Source organism: Triticum aestivum, chromosome 1B, assembly GCF_018294505.1.
Source record: "Triticum aestivum cultivar Chinese Spring chromosome 1B, IWGSC CS RefSeq v2.1, whole genome shotgun sequence".
In the NCBI taxonomy this organism is placed as follows: domain Eukaryota; kingdom Viridiplantae; phylum Streptophyta; class Magnoliopsida; order Poales; family Poaceae; genus Triticum; species Triticum aestivum.
The window spans coordinates 362,572,311-362,590,409 of record NC_057795.1 but is presented as its reverse complement, the minus strand read 5'-3'; the positions used below and the strand labels follow the sequence as shown (position 1 = coordinate 362,590,409).

Sequence of the window (18,099 nt, the reverse complement as noted above, 5' to 3'; positions counted from 1 at the left end):
CTGAATCGTGCGCTGGTGGCGGCGGTGCAGCTGGGGACTGGCTGCAGGGGCCCTACGTGTACTACCTCTACAGCCAGTACGGGTTCGACAAGGGCGACATCGGCCGCCTCTTCATCGCCGGCTTCGGCTCCTCCATGCTCTTCGGCACCATCGTCGGGTCGCTCGCCGACAAGCAGTGCGTGGTCGCCCCTTCCTTCCTTGGAGGAGTTGCGTTGATTTCGTCGGTATGCCCCGATGGCTGATGAGGGTTTGGGTGGTCGTTCGCAGGGGAAGGAAGAGGGCGTGCATCACCTACTGCATCACCTACATCCTCAGCTGCATCACGAAGCACTCCCCGCAGTACAGGATTCTGATGATTGGCCGCGTGCTTGGAGGCATTGCAACATCGCTGCTCTTCTCGGCGTTCGAGTCGTGGCTCGTCGCGGAGCACAACAAGGTAACTGCTCTCACCCAGATCTACGTGCCTATCAGTACGTTGTGTTGTCCAGCTTCAGCTTGGTTCAGAAACGACCCTTCTGTTCCCGCTTAATAATTAGCTATATCTACATCTTTGGATATTTTTTTGCTTTTAATTATGTGTATTTGCGTTATTCCTCAGCATACAAGTGGCGTGCTGAAGCTAACCAAATTTTATTGGATCAGGGAGAGTTGACTGCTGTACATGACAACTTGTGTATATAAAATGACTTCGAGGTGTATAAAAACTGAAAAGATATGTATGAGAACACATTTATACTGATATTTTTTTGGAAAATGGAAGCTTCGTGACCCCCGCCCTCTGGATCTATGCCGAAATGCAATGCACAGTTAAACATACTAACTGCACTAGTATCTGAGATCTAATCGTTGAACTCTTATCAGCGGTTAACTCTCTTGCACACATTCTGTCAGCAGTCCAAGTTCCTTTGTATATGTTTATTATTTGAGATTTAGTCCCTGTGTGGGCAGATCTGATGTTCCACTGTTCCCACGTGGTCAGGAGTCACCAGAAATTAAAACCATGGCAATATTAAATCGAAGTTTTTCAGTTGAAACCTTCTGAGAATTAGCCATTTGCTCTGGAAACTAATTGATGCGTACAAGTATCATGAGTACTCTGTTGTGTCCTGTTCAGTACAATCCACTGTTCTATTTTGCTTAAACATATGTACCTTTTGTGATTAACCTACCACACATTTTTTTTCAATGTCTTCGGGGGCTTCCGTCTTGCAAGACACCCTTGATTTTTTGACTGACAGTGTGCAAATCTACCTTGCGATTGTGCAGAGAGGTTTTGATCCGCAGTGGCTGTCAATAACATTCTCCAAGGCTATATTTCTTGGGAATGGCCTAGTTGCCATTGTCGCAGGGCTATTTGCAAATCTACTGGCTGATAACTTGGGTTTTGGCCCTGTCGCTCCGTTTGATGCTGCTGCTTGCTTCCTAGCAATAGGCATGGCAATCATCTTATCGTCGTGGGGTGAGAACTATGGAGATGCATCTGAAGGAAAGGACTTGATGGCCCAGTTCAAGGTTGCAGCTAAAGCCATTGCTTCCGGTAAGTTTAGCCTGTCTTGGCATAAGAAAGGACATAATAATTGTCTTGAACTTAACGCTGAGGATTGATGTATTTCTCATAATATTTCAGATGAAAAGATTGCATTGCTTGGAGCCATACAATCACTGTTTGAGGGTTCAATGTACACTTTTGTTTTCTTGTGGACTCCTGCTTTGAGCCCAAATGAAGAAGACATTCCTCATGGCTTCATATTTGCCACATTCATGCTCTCCTCGATGTTGGGTAGCTCAATTGCATCTCGTCTATTAGCTCGGAAGATGAAGGTCGAAGGTTATATGCAGATCGTGTTCTCGATATCAGCTTTCACTCTTTTCCTCCCTGTTGTTACCAATGTAAGTCTGCTACACATAGCCACTTTGGTTGTTTCCTTTGTTTTAGTCTTACAATCTAAATGTTACTATCATCTATCTCTGTTCAACAGTTCATAGTACCCCCCTCAGAGAAAGGTGGAAGCATCTCCTTTGGAGGCTGTGTACAGCTTCTTGGTTTCTGCATATTCGAGTCATCTGTTGGCATATTCTGGCCATCAATCATGAAGATGAGATCTCAATATATCCCTGAGGAGGCGAGAAGCACTATCATGAATTTCTTCCGCATACCACTTAACCTGTTTGTATGTGTGGTCCTTTACAATGTAAGCAGCAAAGCCTTCTCAATTCCAACTCTCTGGCTTTACTTTTTGGTAATGCAGTGCTATAACAAAACAAAACAAAAATTGAATTTAATTTTGGCTGAGTACTTGCATAAAGAAAGATTCTACCAAAACAAGCTGAAGTATCATTACTCATCCCCAATAATGCTGTTCCTACGAATGTTATTGCAGGTGAATGCCTTCCCAATCGCTGTCATGTTTGGCATGTGTTCCATTTTCCTATTCATCGCAGCAATTTTGCAGAGGCGGCTGATGTTCGTGTCCGACCTTCACAGATCAACTAGTATGTTGTCTTCATTCATTTCAATTTTGATGCAAGCAAATGCCATTTTCACTCTTGGAATTAGATGCGGACTTAATAAGTTGCTAACCACAAGATCAAATTCCTGCAGAAGCCGCAGAGATGACAGCAGAAGATGAGCCACTAAACCCTTGAAACACACCAGCAGCCATTGACGTGAACCGGGCATGGAACAGTCTCCAACTTCATCTGCTTCTCTGCAGGGCTGCTGAATAAGATGGGAAACCAGAAGGCTGCAACAAAACCTCGTTTAGTTTGCTTTGTTAGGTGCTCTCACGGTATTCAGTTTTGTCAGGAGAGAGGACACGGCTCGGCATGTATTGAGATATATACACTGCACAGTAGAGCTTTGGCATAGTACCGGATCTCTACTTTCCCTCCTATTCTTACGTTTGCTAATAGGATGATCGTATTTGTATTTAAATCCAACCAGTCTCTTGATGAAAGCTATATAGCCTGTACCCCTGTATACCCTATTTCGGGTGCCAGTGAGGATTCTTCTAGGCAGAGGAGTTTCTGCCGTTTTAGTGATTTGTCTACATATTTCTTGTCTCTACAAAATGCGTGCTGATCAGCACAGATTTTACAATTAAAAGGGCCATACTACACATCGGCCGGCTGATCTTTTTACGCCTCGCGAGCCATCTGTCTTGTAACAAGGTGTTCATTGCGAAATATTATCTTGTCTAATTTTCTGCAATAAGACTCTTTGCAAAAAACTTCTCTTCTTTAATTTCCTGCAACAACGCCCATGTTGCACAACCTCTTCTCTAAGTTTTGCAACAACATCCTTATTGCAAAAATTGCAACAACACCTCCGCCGCATCTAACTTTCTGCAAAAAGACGCATATTGCAAAAATTGCAACACATCTATGGTCGCGTCGCGCACTTGCGCAGTCATCTTTCGTTGTTGCAAAAAAATATGAGGAAGAGAGACATGCTAGATCGACCGGCTGATCAGAATCATTTCCCCAATTAAAACGGTTTTGAATCAAACTCAACTAAAGCTTTTTGAATCAAACCCGGTGCCTGCACAATTGCGCAACCATTTCCCAAAGTGACTTGCATATTTGAACGGCAGTCAGAAGGCCACATACCAAAACAAGCTCAAATCAGGGCAGGAGCAGAATTAACAGCCAATGCTTACATCATAGGACATCACAAGAAAATATAAAGCAGTGATAACCACAGATACAAGGATTAGGGTCAAATGGAGCGCTGAGACCTTCGAAATGATCAGCCAGAATAACTCAAAACACAATGGTTTTTCGTCAGACTCTCAAACGAGTCGCAAAAGAACATAGTGCCCATAGCAGGCATAGCTATAAACCATCAAACTCAGAACAGCTTCATAAAATTCTGAAGCCCCACAAACCACATCAGGAGACAGGCAAATGAACACACGGGGACAGGCATGAAAACCTGAGTAATCCACAATGCACTCTTATCCTCGTCAAACTGAAGAACATTCTTACTAAATACTGCAGTACATGTTTCACAACTGTAATCGCTGCAAAATATCAAATAGACTCTTATTGCTCAGCAACACCCGAAGAATGTATAACATCATGCTGGCATCCGCATTGTAACAAAGTCAAAATTATCCATTCCGATCGTATACATGTGACTAACACAGCATAGATATTATGCATTCTCTAATGGAGCAGCTAAACTGGAGAACGACAAACGCAAAAATAATCCATTCTTGGCGACTGATTGATTTGATCAATTGATCTGAGCGAACAGGAAGAGATTCATATTGCCTGCACGTATCGCTTCGCAAGCTGCTTCCCGGCCAAGGCAGCGGCGGCGAGGACCCCGCCGACGGCGCCCGCGACGGCGGCAGACCGCGGCCCGTTAGCGGCGCGGAAGAGCGCTCCGGTGCCGAGCCCGGCGGCGACGCTGTTGATCCAGTCGTCTTGGTCGCGTGCCGCGACCATGCCGCTCTCCATCCCGGCGTACATCAGCCCGATGACCCCGAGCCTGTTGCCGTAACGGCGGCCGGAGCTGCCGCAGGCGTTGAGCAAGCGGTTGGCGCGGATCTTGGCGGTCTCCCCGGGCTCCGCGCCCGCGGCGGCGTCGCGGAGGCCGAGGGCGGCGCCGCCCACGGCGCCAGAGAGGTACCCGATGCCCGTGTAGTACGTGAGGTTCTCGCCCCAGGATCGGCGCTGCACCGCGGACTCCTCCTCGAAGAGGAACTCCGGCGAGGTGGGGAGGTCGTAGAGGTTCTTGTAGTTGTAGGGCATGTTGAGGTCCTGGTAGGGGTTGTACTTCCGGCGGCCGGTGGCGTGGTCTTCCGGGCCGTTTGATCCCGATGGGAACATCCGCGGGTCGGCCATGGCGGCGGCGGCGGTAGGGTTAGGGTTTGGTGTGTGGGCGGCGGCAGAGGAGCGGAGCGGGGTGTCGGAGGAAATGATCTAGTTTTGCCGCTTTACGCAGCCACCATTTGCAGCGAGGTCCTTCTGATATTTTCTAGGCGGTGCGGGGACTCTGGAACACTCGGGGTCCCTTCGGTGAGAACTTTTTATTGCCTTTCGAAAATGTTTTGTATGAAAGAGAAATTTATGAATAAGGACTGTGTTTGGTACTTGCAAATTTATTTAGTTTTTGCCTCCTTACATCTTTGGCTCAACTGGGATATGCTGAGGCAATGCTGGCAAAAATTCATGTTATACAGATAGTTTAGTAGTCTGCATTGCATCACTATCAGTTTTGTGCTAGTGTTTGGATGTCTTCATGCATGCTTTGAGGGTGACCAGATGCAGCACACAATTGTTTTTTTTAACAAAACTTTCCTTTATTTATTAGAAATAATGGTTACATCCTCAATAAGAAGATTTACAATATCACTCATAGGCTCCTCAAACCAATCCCTAGTCTCAGAAAACTTAGCTAGCTTAGCAAGTTTGTCAGCTACTTTGTTTGCTTCCCTATTACAATGTTCAAATCTAATACACGGAAAATCGCAAGCCATAAAATAACAATCATCGAAAACTGCCGCCGCCGCTCCCGCTGAATGTCCTCCATTCTTCATTGTATCAATTACTTTCATATTGTCGGAGTTAACAACAACATGGTTGCTTCCCGTCTTCTGTGCAACAAGTAATAGGCCAAATCGTAGGGCCAAAACTTCTGTTGTTAATACATCTTCAAACCAATCCATCCTCCAATTCCCGCCAACTATGAATCTTCATTTGTCATCTCTAAGTACTGCCCCAGTTGTGTCTCTAAGCATATCTTGATCAAAAGAAACATCGACATTTAATTTCACAAAACCCCTGGGTGGTCTTGTCCATCCCTCTCTTATAGGTGTTGCCCTTGGGGATTAGGTGATAATATAGTTTGTCGTTATAGCACGGGCTCCCATAGAAATTTGGTATGCATCTTGGGATTTTTCTTGATGGACTAACGTACGTCTGTCCCACCATAAGTACCAGGCTGTAACGAAGATCAATTCACATACATTTTGGGTGCCCACTATATGTAGCTCATGATCTGGCATAAGAAGAAGGAACTCAAGGACTGCCTCACCTGAGCGATCGATATCACAAACTTTTTTAATGGCCTCGCGCAAACCCAGCCTTTCCCAAACCTCTTTCGCCTTTTGACATAAAAATAACATGTGTTTTGTATCTTCCATCCCGTTCGAACATGATGGGCGGATGGGCGAAACTTTCATATGCCGATTTGCATGTGTAACACGACACGGAAGGGTTCCATGTAAAGTACGCCAAATAAAAATCTTCACCTTTGCTGGACAAGATAATTTCCAAACCTTACTCCAAATAATATTGACATTTGTTTTACCCATGCCATTTGTGTGTTGCAATTTTCTCCCCATATTATTTGTTCCATTCCTCAGAATAAGCCGAACGAACTGTGAAGCATCCGTTTTTTTGTAAAAATCCAAGCAATGAAATCTGACATGTTATGCATAGGTAGGGGGATCGTGAGCACCCTTTGAGCATCAATGGGCCACAATATTTGTCTTACTAAGTCTTCATCCCATAAATTGGTGACTGGATCGATAAGATCAACAAGTTTTGATAGAAGGTGCCCTCTTCTAGGGATAATAACTTTCCTATTGGCCCCATGTGGGATCCAAGCATCTTTCCAAATATCAATATTTTTTCCATTTCCAACTCTCCAAATATAGCCATTTTTTAGAGAATCCACTCCCGCCATAATACTTTGCCAAGTAAACAAATACCCTTTTTTCTGACTCGCGTTCATCAGGTCGCCATCCGGGAAATATTTAGTTCTCAGTATGGTGGCACATAGGGAGTCATGGTTATCGATTAGGGGCCACGCTTGTTTGGCTAACAAAGCCAAATTGAAACAGTGAATATCTCGGAAGCCCATTCCTTCATGATCTTTCAGTACACACATCTTCCACCATGCCATCCAATGCATTCTCTTTCGATTGTCTTCATCACCTCACCAAAAGTGTGACATCGCGTCAATGATTCCTTTGCAAAGAAAATTAGGAATTTTAAAAACAGACATGGCATAAGTTGGGATAGCTTGTACAACCGATTTGAGTAAGATTTCCTTCCCCTTGCTGATAACAATTTTTTCTTCCATCCACTAATTTTCATAATAATTCTATCAATTAGGAATTGGAAACAGTCACTTTTGTCCATACCCACATTTACAGGCAGACCCAAATATTTGTCATTGAGAGCTTCGATCATAATATTCAAAATAGTACATATTTGTGCCTTATCTTTCACTCTTGTGTTGGGGCTAAAAATATACTAGATTTTTCAACACTCACCCTTTGCCCTAATACAACACAATAAGCATCAACTGATTTCAATGCCTCCGTGTTCATCAAATTAGCGCGCATAAGGATCAAAGAGTCATCCGCAAATAGAAGATTTGAAATTGGTGGGGCATCTCTACTAACCTTTATTCCGGAAATACTTCCATTCTCTTCTGCATTTGTTAAGAGTGCATTTAGTCCCTCCGTACATAACAAAAATAAGTACAGGAAGAGAGGGTCTTCATGCCTCTATTCCCTCGAAGGTTTAAAGCTCTCAGCTTCTTCCGTGTTAAAACGATCTCGATATTCCATCAAGGAAACACATTCATTAATTATATTTACCCAATCCTGCTGAAATCCCAGTCTCAACATGATTTCCTTCAAAAAAGGCCACTCCACTTGATCATATGCTTTGTGCATGTCCAGTTTGATTGCACACAAGCCCTCTTTGTTTCTTTTTCTCTTTATCTTATGAAAACATTCGTAAGCCACTAAAATATTAGCAGTAATCATCCTTCCAGGCACAAAAGCACTCTATGTGGAGCTAATAATATCTGATAGGATTACCTTCAGCCGAGCTGCAATCATTTCTGAAATGACCTTATATACCACATTGCATAGACTAATCGGTCTAAATTGAGTTACCTTCTCCGGAGAGTTGATTTTTGGAATGATTACAATTGCAGTATCGTTCCATCCATCAAGAATAGTGCAGGTATTCACCGCTCGGAGATCCTCATCAGTTAAGTCATCCCCCAACATAGACCAACATCTTTTATAAAAAATGGTATGGAGGCCATCTGGACCCGGCGCCTTTAATTAAATCACCGATATCAAATAGGGCTTTTCGAACCTCCTCAGCCGTGTAGGGGCGAGGAGAGCTCTGTTCATCTCATCTATTACTTTCCTCTTGACAAGAACCTCCTGGTTAGGTTGATTAACTTTTGAGGTAAAAAGGTTGGAAAAGTACCCTAGAATGTTGTTTCTCATCACCGTGTCTTTTACCCAAACACCATTATCATCAAGCAGTTTTTTATTTGGTTTCTCTTCTTTCTAGTAGTTGCGTCATTATGGAAAAAAGAAGTGTTGCAGTCACCATGCAATAACCAGTTTGCTCGACCCCGTTGTACCCAGTATATCTCCTCTTGTTCCATCGGGTTTTTGATAAGTACAAGAGTCTGCTTTTGACGTGCAAGGGAGTTTTCATTCATAGGTCCCCTTCGTAATTTTTCTAACTCTTTTTTCAGTTTATTAATTCTTTTTTTCCAGACCCTTAAGAATATCCCGCCCCAAGTATGTAAGTCCGCATGAACAACTTTTGTTCGGGCAGCGAGAGAAGGTCCAATGCGCAATATCTTTGCTTTGGAGAGTTTAAGTGCCGCGAGTGTTGGGGTGGTGGCCAGGAGCTGTACGGGTGACATCATTGTCTCATCTTGGGATTTCATTGGGTTATGCTCTGGTGTGGATGAAGCGGAGCTTTGAGCATGCCTAGCTGGGCTTTATATCGGTATTTCTCTTAACATGCCTATTATTTTGGAAACTGGTTGTGCGTTCATGGCTTCTTTCCTAGCAAATGAAAGTTGTGACAGATCCTCGCTCATAGACCTCAAGAAGGAAGCACTTAGCATCATCAGGCTTATGGGAAACTTCAAGTTGTCAAAAATAAATAGAAGGGCCAATTCAGTAGCGTATGAGATTGTTAAATTTAGTTTCGATAATAGATGTGATGGTTTTCTTTTTAATAATTTTCCGCCCTGTGTGGCGCATGTTGTTATGAACGATTGTAATGACGTTTTAATTAATTAATATATGGTTGGGTGTTTTTCAAAAAAAAATTGCTTTGCCCCATGCTGTACGTACAATTTCCTGGACCATCTCTTCTTTGAGCCATCGGGCTTCAAACTGTTCACTCGACTTCTTGGGCGATCAAAGATATTATCATCGTCATATTCCGTGTCTAAAATGATAGGACGATGGTCCGAGTGTACATGTTCTTCGTTTATGACCGCCGCTCGAGGGAATTTATTTTTCCAATCCACATTGCTGACCGCTCGATCCAGCCTTCCCCTGATTTCACCTCTCCTCCGTGTGAATGGATCACCCATACATCTCATATCTTCTAAACCAAATTCTACCAAGCAATTACGGAACTCTCTCATCGTTACATTTGGTCTCGTATTCCCTCCCTCCTTCTCCAATGAGAGTAGAATTTCATTAAAATCTCCCAACATCACCCATGGGTGATCGCTCTTACTATACAGGTTTTGAATATCATCCCACGACAAGACACGATCACTCCAGTTGGGGTGCCCATAAAAACCCGTAAAACGCCACTGTACAATATTCTCATTCATAAAAAGGACATCAATAAAATTATTCGACACATAGTTCAACTCAACTTTATCCATCTTCTGATAAAACAAGACAAGGCCACCCGCCCGGCCATCGCTCTCAACTACAAACATTGCATCAAAATTTGAACTTCGACGAAGCTCATCGGCTTTACATTTATTTAAATGAGATTTGGAAAGGAAAATCATCTCTGCTTTGGTACGCTCCTTTAGATCCAAGATCTCACGAATGGTCGTGGGAGAGAGCATACCACGACAGTTTCATCCGATTATTTTCATTTGGCCCGGCGTACCTCCTCTTCAGAGGCCGCCGATGCGCCATCATCCCCAACCGACTCCCTTCTCTGTTGTCCCGAAGCCTCTTCTTTCTCCTCAACCTCCTTAGCTACGCGTGTAATCACCCCATTCCCATCTCTCACGGTTTCCACTCTACCCGTACACACTCGCTTCGAAGATACATTTATGTCCCCATACAAGATATGCTCATAGCTATCCACAACTTTATCAAAAGAAAAATCTAGTTCACTACCAGTCGCTGGAGCTTCATATAGGTTCCTTTTTTACCTATAATATTCTTGCGTGCTTCCTCTGAACTCCCAACTCCTCCTTCCTTCTTTCCTTTCCCGCCCCTTCCTTTTTTCTTGCCCTGCATGGAGTTCTTTGTAGCATTGAAAGTATAAACATGGGTGTCAGTGGCCTATTTAGAAGCAAGTCTTGCAGCAACAGCCCCTAAAAGAGCCTCCAACACTCCAGGGTGAAAGGAGTTGATCACCCCACTGCGTAGCTCCCCGACTCTCCTGGCCGTTAGGAAATGGCTAGATAGTAGCCACACCAGCAGCAGGCCCGGTGGGGCAGATTCCAGCTCCCGGATGCAACGGGTCCTGGCCCTCCTTGCCAGGCATTGCAGCCGATGTGGGTACATCCACCTCCACTAGCATTGGGCCCTCCTGGCATTTGCCAGCAGAGTGTACAGGGCGCCCAGGCCTGTGATACGTCTTCAACGTATCTATAATTTTTGATTGTTCCATGCTATTATATTATTTGTTTTGGATGTTTAATGGGCTTTATTATACACTTTTATATTATTTTTGGGACTAACCTATTAACCGAAGGCCCAGTGCAAATTGCTGTTTCTTTGCCTATTTCAGTGTTTCGCAGAAAAGAAATATCAAATGGAATCCAAACGGAATGAAACCTTCGGGAGAGTGATTTTTGGAACAAACATTATCCAGAGGACTTGGAGTGGACGTCAAGAAAGAAGCGAGGAGGCCACGAGGCAGGGAGGCGCGCCTGCCCCCCCTAGGCGCGCCCCCACCCTCGTGGGCCCCTCACAGCTCCACCAACCTACTTCTTCCTCCTATATATACCCTTATACCCCGAAACCATCCAGGAGCACAATAGATCGAGAGTTCCGCCACCGCAAGCCTCTGTAGCCACCAGAAACCAATCAGGACCCTGCTCTGGCACCCTGCTGGAGGGGGGATCCCTCACCGGTGGCCATCTTCATCATCCCGGCGCTCTCCATGATGAAGAGGGAGTAGTTCACCCTCGGGGCTGAGGGTATGTACCAGTAGCTATGTGTTTGATCTCTCTCTCTCTCTCTCTCTCTCGTGTTCTTGATTTGGCACGATCTTGATGTATCGCGCGCTTTGTTGTTATAGTTGGATCTTATGATGTTTCTCCCCCTCTACTCTCTTGTAATGGATTGAGTTTTCCCTTTGAAGTTATCTTATCGGATTGAGTCTTTAAGGATTTGAGAACACTTGATGTATGTCTTGCATGTGCTTATCTATGGTGACAATGTGATATTCACGTGATCTACTTGATGTACGTTTTGGTGATCAACTTGCGGGGTCAGTGACCTTATGAACTTATGCATAGGGGTTGGCACACGTTTTGGTCTTGACTCTTCAGTATAAACTTTTGGGCACCTTTTGAAGTACTTTGTGTTGGTTTGAATAGATGAATCTGAGATTGTGTGATGCATATTGTATAATCATACCCACAGATACTTGAGGTGACATTGGAGTATCTAGGTGACATTAGGGTTTTGGTTGATTTGTGTCTTAAGGTGTTATTCTAGTACGCACTCTATGATAGATCGAACGGAAAGAATAGCTTCATGTTATTTTACTACAGACTCTTGAATAGACCGATCAGAAATGATAACTTTGAGGTGGTTTCATACCCTACAATAATCTCTTCATTTGTTCTCCGCTATTAGTGACTTTGGAGTGACTCTTTATTGCATGTTGAGGGATAGTTATATGGTCCAAGTATGTTATTATTGTTGAGAGAACTTGCACTAGTGAAAGTATGAACTCTAGGCCTTGTTTCCTAGCATTGCAATACCGTTTATACTCACTTTTACCACTTGTTACCTTGTTGTTTTTATATTTTCAGATTACAAAAACCAATATCTATCATCCATATTGCACTTGTATCACCATGTCTTCACCGGACTAGTGCACCTATACAATTTACCATTGTTTTGGGTGTGTTGGGGACACAAGAGACTCTTTATTATTTGGTTGCAGGGTTGTTTGAGAGAGATCATCTTCATCCTACGCCTCCCACGGATTGATAAACCTTAGGTCATCCACTTGAGGGAAATTTGCTACTGTCCTACAAACCTCTGCACTTGGAGGCCCAACAACGTCTACAAGAAGAAGGTTGTGTAGTAGACATCAAGCTCTTTTCTGGCGTCATTGCCGGGGAGGTGAGTGCTTGAAGGTATATCTTTAGATCTTGCAATCGAATCTTTTAGTTTCTTATTTTATCACTAGTTTAATCTATAAAATAAATCTACAAAAAATGGAATTGAGGGTGCCTCATATGCTTCATCTTTTTAATGTCTTCTGTGAAAATAAGGATTCCAATAATTGTGCTCAGTTGCTAGAGGAAGAATGCATTAAAATGTTTGGCACTAAATCTTTGAATTATGAGCATGATTGCAATGTTGTTAGTATGAATTCTTTGAATACTCATGATGCTAATGATATGCAAAGCTACAAGCTTGGGGAAGCTATTTTTGATAAAGATGATATGTTTAGTCCCCAAGTTTTGATGAGCAAATTTATTATGATGAAAGCATGCCTCCTATTTATGATGATTATTGTGATGACACGTATGCTATAAAGAATAAATATAACAATGAAACTTGTCATCATGATTTTAATATTCAATTGGATTATGCTTCACATGATAGTTATTTTGTTGATTTGCTCCCACTACTATTTATGAGAACAAATTTGCTTTTGTGGAGAGTATTAAAATTTCTATGCTTGTAGATCATAAAAAGAATGCTTTATGTGATAGTTATATTTTTGAATTCATTCACGATGCTACTAAAAATTATTATGAGAGAGGAACATGTGCTTTTACATATTGCAATAATATCAAGTTTCCTCTTTATGTGTTGGAATTTTTGAAGCTGCACTTATTCTGCCTTCCTATGTAAGTTGATTCTTGTTCGCATAAGTTGTTTGCTCACAAAATCCCTATGCATAGGAAGTGGGTTAGGCTTAAATGTGCTAGTCATATGCTTCATGATGCTCCCGTTATGTTTCAATTCTTATCTTTTATGTGAACATCATTGTCATCATCATGCCTAGCTAGAAAGGCATTAAAGAAAAGCACTTGTTGGGAGACAACCCAATATTTATACCTATTGTTTTTGTGTGTTAACATGATTAAGCTACTGTAGTAATCATGTTTTATAGCTTTTGTTTCAATAAAGTTCCAAGTAGAACCTTTGGGAAGACTTGGGTGAAGTCTTTGCGATCTTGCTGTAAAAAACATAAACTTTTGCGCTCACGAGATTAGATGACATTTTTTACTGGAGAGTGATTTTAGGTTGATTATTTTTGCAGATGATTAATAGACAAATTCCTCAGGTCCACCAATTTATTTCAGAATTTTTGGAGTTACAGAAGTATTCGAATGATACATATTACTACAGACTGTTCTGTTTTTGACAGATTCTGTTTTCTATGTGTTGTTTGCTTATTTTGATGAATCTATGAGTAGTATTGGAGGGTATGAACCATAGAGAAGTTGGAATACAGTAGATATTACACCAATATGAATTTAGAATGAGTTCACAACAGTACCTAAGTGGTGATTTATTTTCTTATACTAACAAAGCTTACGAGTTTTCTGCTGAGTTTTGTGTTGTGAAGTTTTCAAGTTTTGGGTAAAGATTCGATGGACTATGGAATAAGGAGTGGCAAGAGCCTAAGCTTGGGGATGACCAAGGCACCCCAAGGTAATATTCAAGGACAACCAAGAGCCTAAGCTTGGGGATGCCCCGGAAGGCATCCCCTCTTTCGTCTTCGTTCACCGGTAACTTTACTTGGAGCTATATTTCTGTTCACCACATGATATGTGTTTTGCTTGGAGCATCATTTTATTTTATTTTGTTTTGCTTTATGTTTGGATAAAATACCAAGATCTTAAATTCTTAAATCTTAGATAATCTTCACATAGTTACATAATTATTCGAGTACTCATTGATCTTCACTTATATCTTTTGGAGTAGTTTGTCGTTTGCTCTAGTGCTTCACTTATATCTTTTTAGAGCATGATGGTAGTTTTATTTTTGAAGAAATTGATTAACTTTCAGTGCTTCACTTATATTATTTTGAGAGTCTTTTAGAACAACATGGTAATTTGCTTTGGTTATGAATTTAGTCCTAATATGATGGGCATCCAAGAGGGATATAATAAAAACTTTCATATAAAGTGCTTTGAATACTATGAGAAGTTTGATACTTGATGATTGTTTTGAGATATGAGGATGGTAATATTAGGGTCATGCTAGTTGAGTAGTTGTGAATTTGAGGAATACTTGTGTTAAAAGTTTGTGATTCCCGTAGCATGCACGTATGGTGAACCGTTATATGATGAAGTTGGAGCATGATTTATTTATTGATTGTCTTCCTTATGTGTGGAGATCGGGATCGCGCGATGTTTAACTCCTACCAACCCTTCCCCTAGGAGCATGCGTGTAGTACTTTGATTTGATAACTTGTAGATTTTTGCAATAAGTATGTAAGTTCTTCGTGACTAATGTTGAGTCCATGGATTATACGCACTCTCACCCTTCCACCATTGCTAGCCTCTCGTGTGCCACGCAACCTTCGCCGATATCATACACCCACCATATACCTTCCTCAAAACAGCCACCATACCTACCTATTATGGCATTTCCATAGACATTCCGAGATATATTGCCATGCAACTTTCCACCGTTACATTTATTATGACACGCTTCACCATTGTCATATTGCTTTGCATGATCATGTAGTTGACATAGTATTTGTGGCAAAGCCACCATTCATAATTCTTTCATACATGTCACTCTTGATTCATTATCCTGGTACACCGCCAGAGGCATCCACATAGAGTCATATTTTGTTCTAAGATTCTTGAGTTGTAAGTAGATAAAAGTGTGATGATCTGCATTATTAGAGCATTGCCCCATGTGAGGAAAGGATGATGGAGACTATAATTCCCGCAAAAGTCGGGATGAGACTCCGGACGAAAAAAAAGAGGCCAAAAAAAGGAGAAAGGCCCAAATAAAAAAAGAGAGAAAAAGAGAGAAGGGGCAATGCTACTATCCTTTTACCACACTTGTGCTTCAAAGTAGCACCATGATCTTCATGATAGAGAGTCTCCTATATTGTCACTTTCATATGCTAGTGGGAATTTTTCATTATACAACTTGGCTTGTATATTCCAATGATGGGCTTCCTCAAATTACCCAAGGTCTTCGTGAGCAAGCAAGTTGGATGCACACCCACTTAGTTTCTTCTGATGAGCTTTCATACACTTATAGCTCTAGTGCATCCATTGCATGGCAATCCCTACTCACTCACATTGATATCTATTGATGGGCATCTCCATAGCCCGTTGATACGCCTAGTTGATGTGAGACTATCTTCTCCTTTTTGTCTTCTCCACAACCACCATTCTATTCCAACTATAGTGCTATGTCCATGGCTCACGCTCATGTATAGCATGAAGATTGAATTTTTTTGAAAATACTAAAGTATGAAACAATTGCTTGGCTAAAATCGGGGTTGTGCATGATTTAAATATTTTGTGTGATGAAGATAGAGCATAGCCGGACTATATGATTTTGTAGGGATAACTTTCTTTGGCCATGTTATTTTGAGAAGGCATGATTGCTTTGTTAGTATGCTTGAAGTATTACTATTTTTATGTCAATATTAAACTTTTGTCTTGAATCTTTTGGATCTGAACATTCATGCCACAATAAAGAAAATTACATTGAGAATTATGCTAGGTAGCACTCCACATCAAAAATTCTGTTTTTATCATTTACCTACTCGAGGACGAGCATGAATTAAGCTTGGGGATGCTTGATACGTCTCCAAGGTATCTATAATTTTTGATTGTTCCATGCTATTATATTACTTTTTTGGATGTTTAACGGGCTTTATTATACAATTTTATATTATTTTTGGGACTAACCTATTAACCGAAGGCCTAGTGCAAATTGTTGTTTCTTCGCGTATTTCAGTGTTTCGCAGAAAAGGAATATCAAACAGAATGAAACCTTTGGGAGAGTGATTTTTTTGGAACAAACGTGATCCACAGGACTTGGAGTGGACGTCAAGAAAGAAGCGAGGAGGCCACAAGGTAGGGAGGTGCGCCTGCCCCCCTGGGTGCCCCCACCCTCGTGGGCCCCTCGCAGCTCCACCGGCCTATTTCTTCCTCCTGTATATACCCATATACCCCAAAAACATCCAGGATCACAATAGATCGGGAGTTCGGCCGCCGCAAGCCTCTATAGCCACCAAATACCAATCGGGACCCTGTTCCGGCACCCTGCCGGAGGGGGATCCCTCACTGGTGGCCATCTTCATCATCCCGGCGCTCTCCATGACGAGGAGGGAGTAGTTCACCCTCGGGGCTGAGGGTATGTACCAGTAGCTACGTGTTTGATCTCTCTCTCTCTCTCGTGCTCTTGATTTGGCACGATCTTGATGTATCACGAGCTTTGCTACTATAGTTGGATCTTATGATGTTTCTCCCCCTCTACTCTCTTATAATGGATTGAGTTTTCCCTTTGAAGTTATCTTATCGGATTGAGTCTTTTAGGATTTGAGAACACTTGATGTATGTCTTGCATGCGCTTATCTGTGGTGACAATGGGATATTCACATGATCTACTTGACGTACGTTTTGGTGATCAACTTGCGGGTTTAGTGACCTTGTGAACTTATGCATAGGGGTTGGCACACGTTTTGGTCTTGAATCTTCGGTAGAAACTTTGGGGCACTCTTTGAAGTACTTTGTGTTGGTTTGAGTAGATGAATCCGAGATTGTGTGATGCATATCGTATAACCATACCCACAGATACTTGAGGTGACATTGGAGTATCTAGGTGACATTAGGGTTTTGGTTGATTTGTGTCCTAAGGTGTTTTTCTAGTACGAACTCTATGATAGATCAAATGGAAAGAATAGCTTCATGTTATTTTACTACGGACTCTTGAATAGATCGATCAGAAAGGATAACTTTGAGGTGGTTTCGTACGCTACAATAATCTCTTTGTTTGTTCTCTGCTATTAGTGACTTTGGAGTGACTCTTTGTTGCATGTTGAGGGATAGTTATATGATCCAAGTATGTTATTATTGTTGAGAGAACTTGCACTAGTGAAAGTATGAACCCTAGGCCTTGTTTCCTAGCATTGCAATACCGTTTACCCTCACTTTTACCACTTGTTACCTTGTTGTTTTTATATTTTCTGATTACAAAAACCTATATCTATCATCCATATTGCACTTGTATCACCATCTCTTCGCCGAACTAGTGCACCTACAATTTACCATTGTATTGGGTGTGTTGGGGACACAAGAGACTCTTTGTTATTTGGTTGCAGGGTTGTTTGAGAGAGACCATCTTCATCCTATGCCTCGCACGGATTGATAAACCTTAGGTCATCCACTTGAGGAAAATTTTCTACTGTCCTACAAACCTATGCACTTGGAGGCCCAACAACGTCTACAAGAAGAAGGTTGTGTAGTAGACATTAGCCTGCATCCTGGTCCTCCTGACCAGAGGCACCACCCTGCAAGGAGTGCTAGAACGCCACAGGGAGGCGGCCCTCCTGGCCAAGCTGCAGCATCCCCCAAGGCTAGCGCGCTCGAGTGGCCCGCGAGCCAGGTCCACCTGACCCGAAACAGCTACATCGGACGCCATCAGAGAAGGCACATGCCCCGGCCCTCCTGGTCGAGAGAGTGGCCTCCCTGGACTGGTCCTTGATAACCCACAAGTGTAGGGGATTGTTTGTAGCCTTCTTCAATAAATAAGAGTGTCGAACCAAACGAGGAGCTAAAGGTAGAACAAATATTCCCCCAAGTTCTATCGACCACCGATACAACTCTACACACACTTGACGTTTGCTTTACCGAAAACAAGCATGGAACTATTTTGCAAG

General features: G+C 42.4%; 2 protein-coding genes across 2 annotated transcripts in view; one reads left to right on the top strand and one right to left on the bottom strand.

Annotated features, from left to right (window-relative positions):
- Positions 1-3,038, top strand: part of LOC123124242 (molybdate-anion transporter) — a 3,597-nt gene extending 559 nt beyond the window's left edge. Inside the window, exons 2-8 of the mRNA XM_044544901.1 lie at positions 31-175; positions 268-436; positions 1,267-1,537; positions 1,628-1,890; positions 1,980-2,192; positions 2,382-2,493; positions 2,603-3,038. Coding sequence (XP_044400836.1) covers positions 31-175; positions 268-436; positions 1,267-1,537; positions 1,628-1,890; positions 1,980-2,192; positions 2,382-2,493; positions 2,603-2,646 — 1,217 coding nt within the window. The 3' untranslated portion in view covers positions 2,647-3,038. The remainder of the gene's footprint in view (positions 1-30; positions 176-267; positions 437-1,266; positions 1,538-1,627; positions 1,891-1,979; positions 2,193-2,381; positions 2,494-2,602) is intronic.
- An 891-nt stretch (positions 3,039-3,929) lies between these two features.
- LOC123124230 (mitochondrial import inner membrane translocase subunit TIM23-1) lies at positions 3,930-4,973 on the bottom strand. The gene has a single exon (XM_044544893.1). The coding sequence runs from the start codon at positions 4,849-4,851 to the stop codon at positions 4,267-4,269; it is 585 nt and encodes a 194-aa protein (XP_044400828.1). The 5' UTR covers positions 4,852-4,973; the 3' UTR covers positions 3,930-4,266.
- Positions 4,974-18,099: the final 13,126 nt, after the last annotated feature.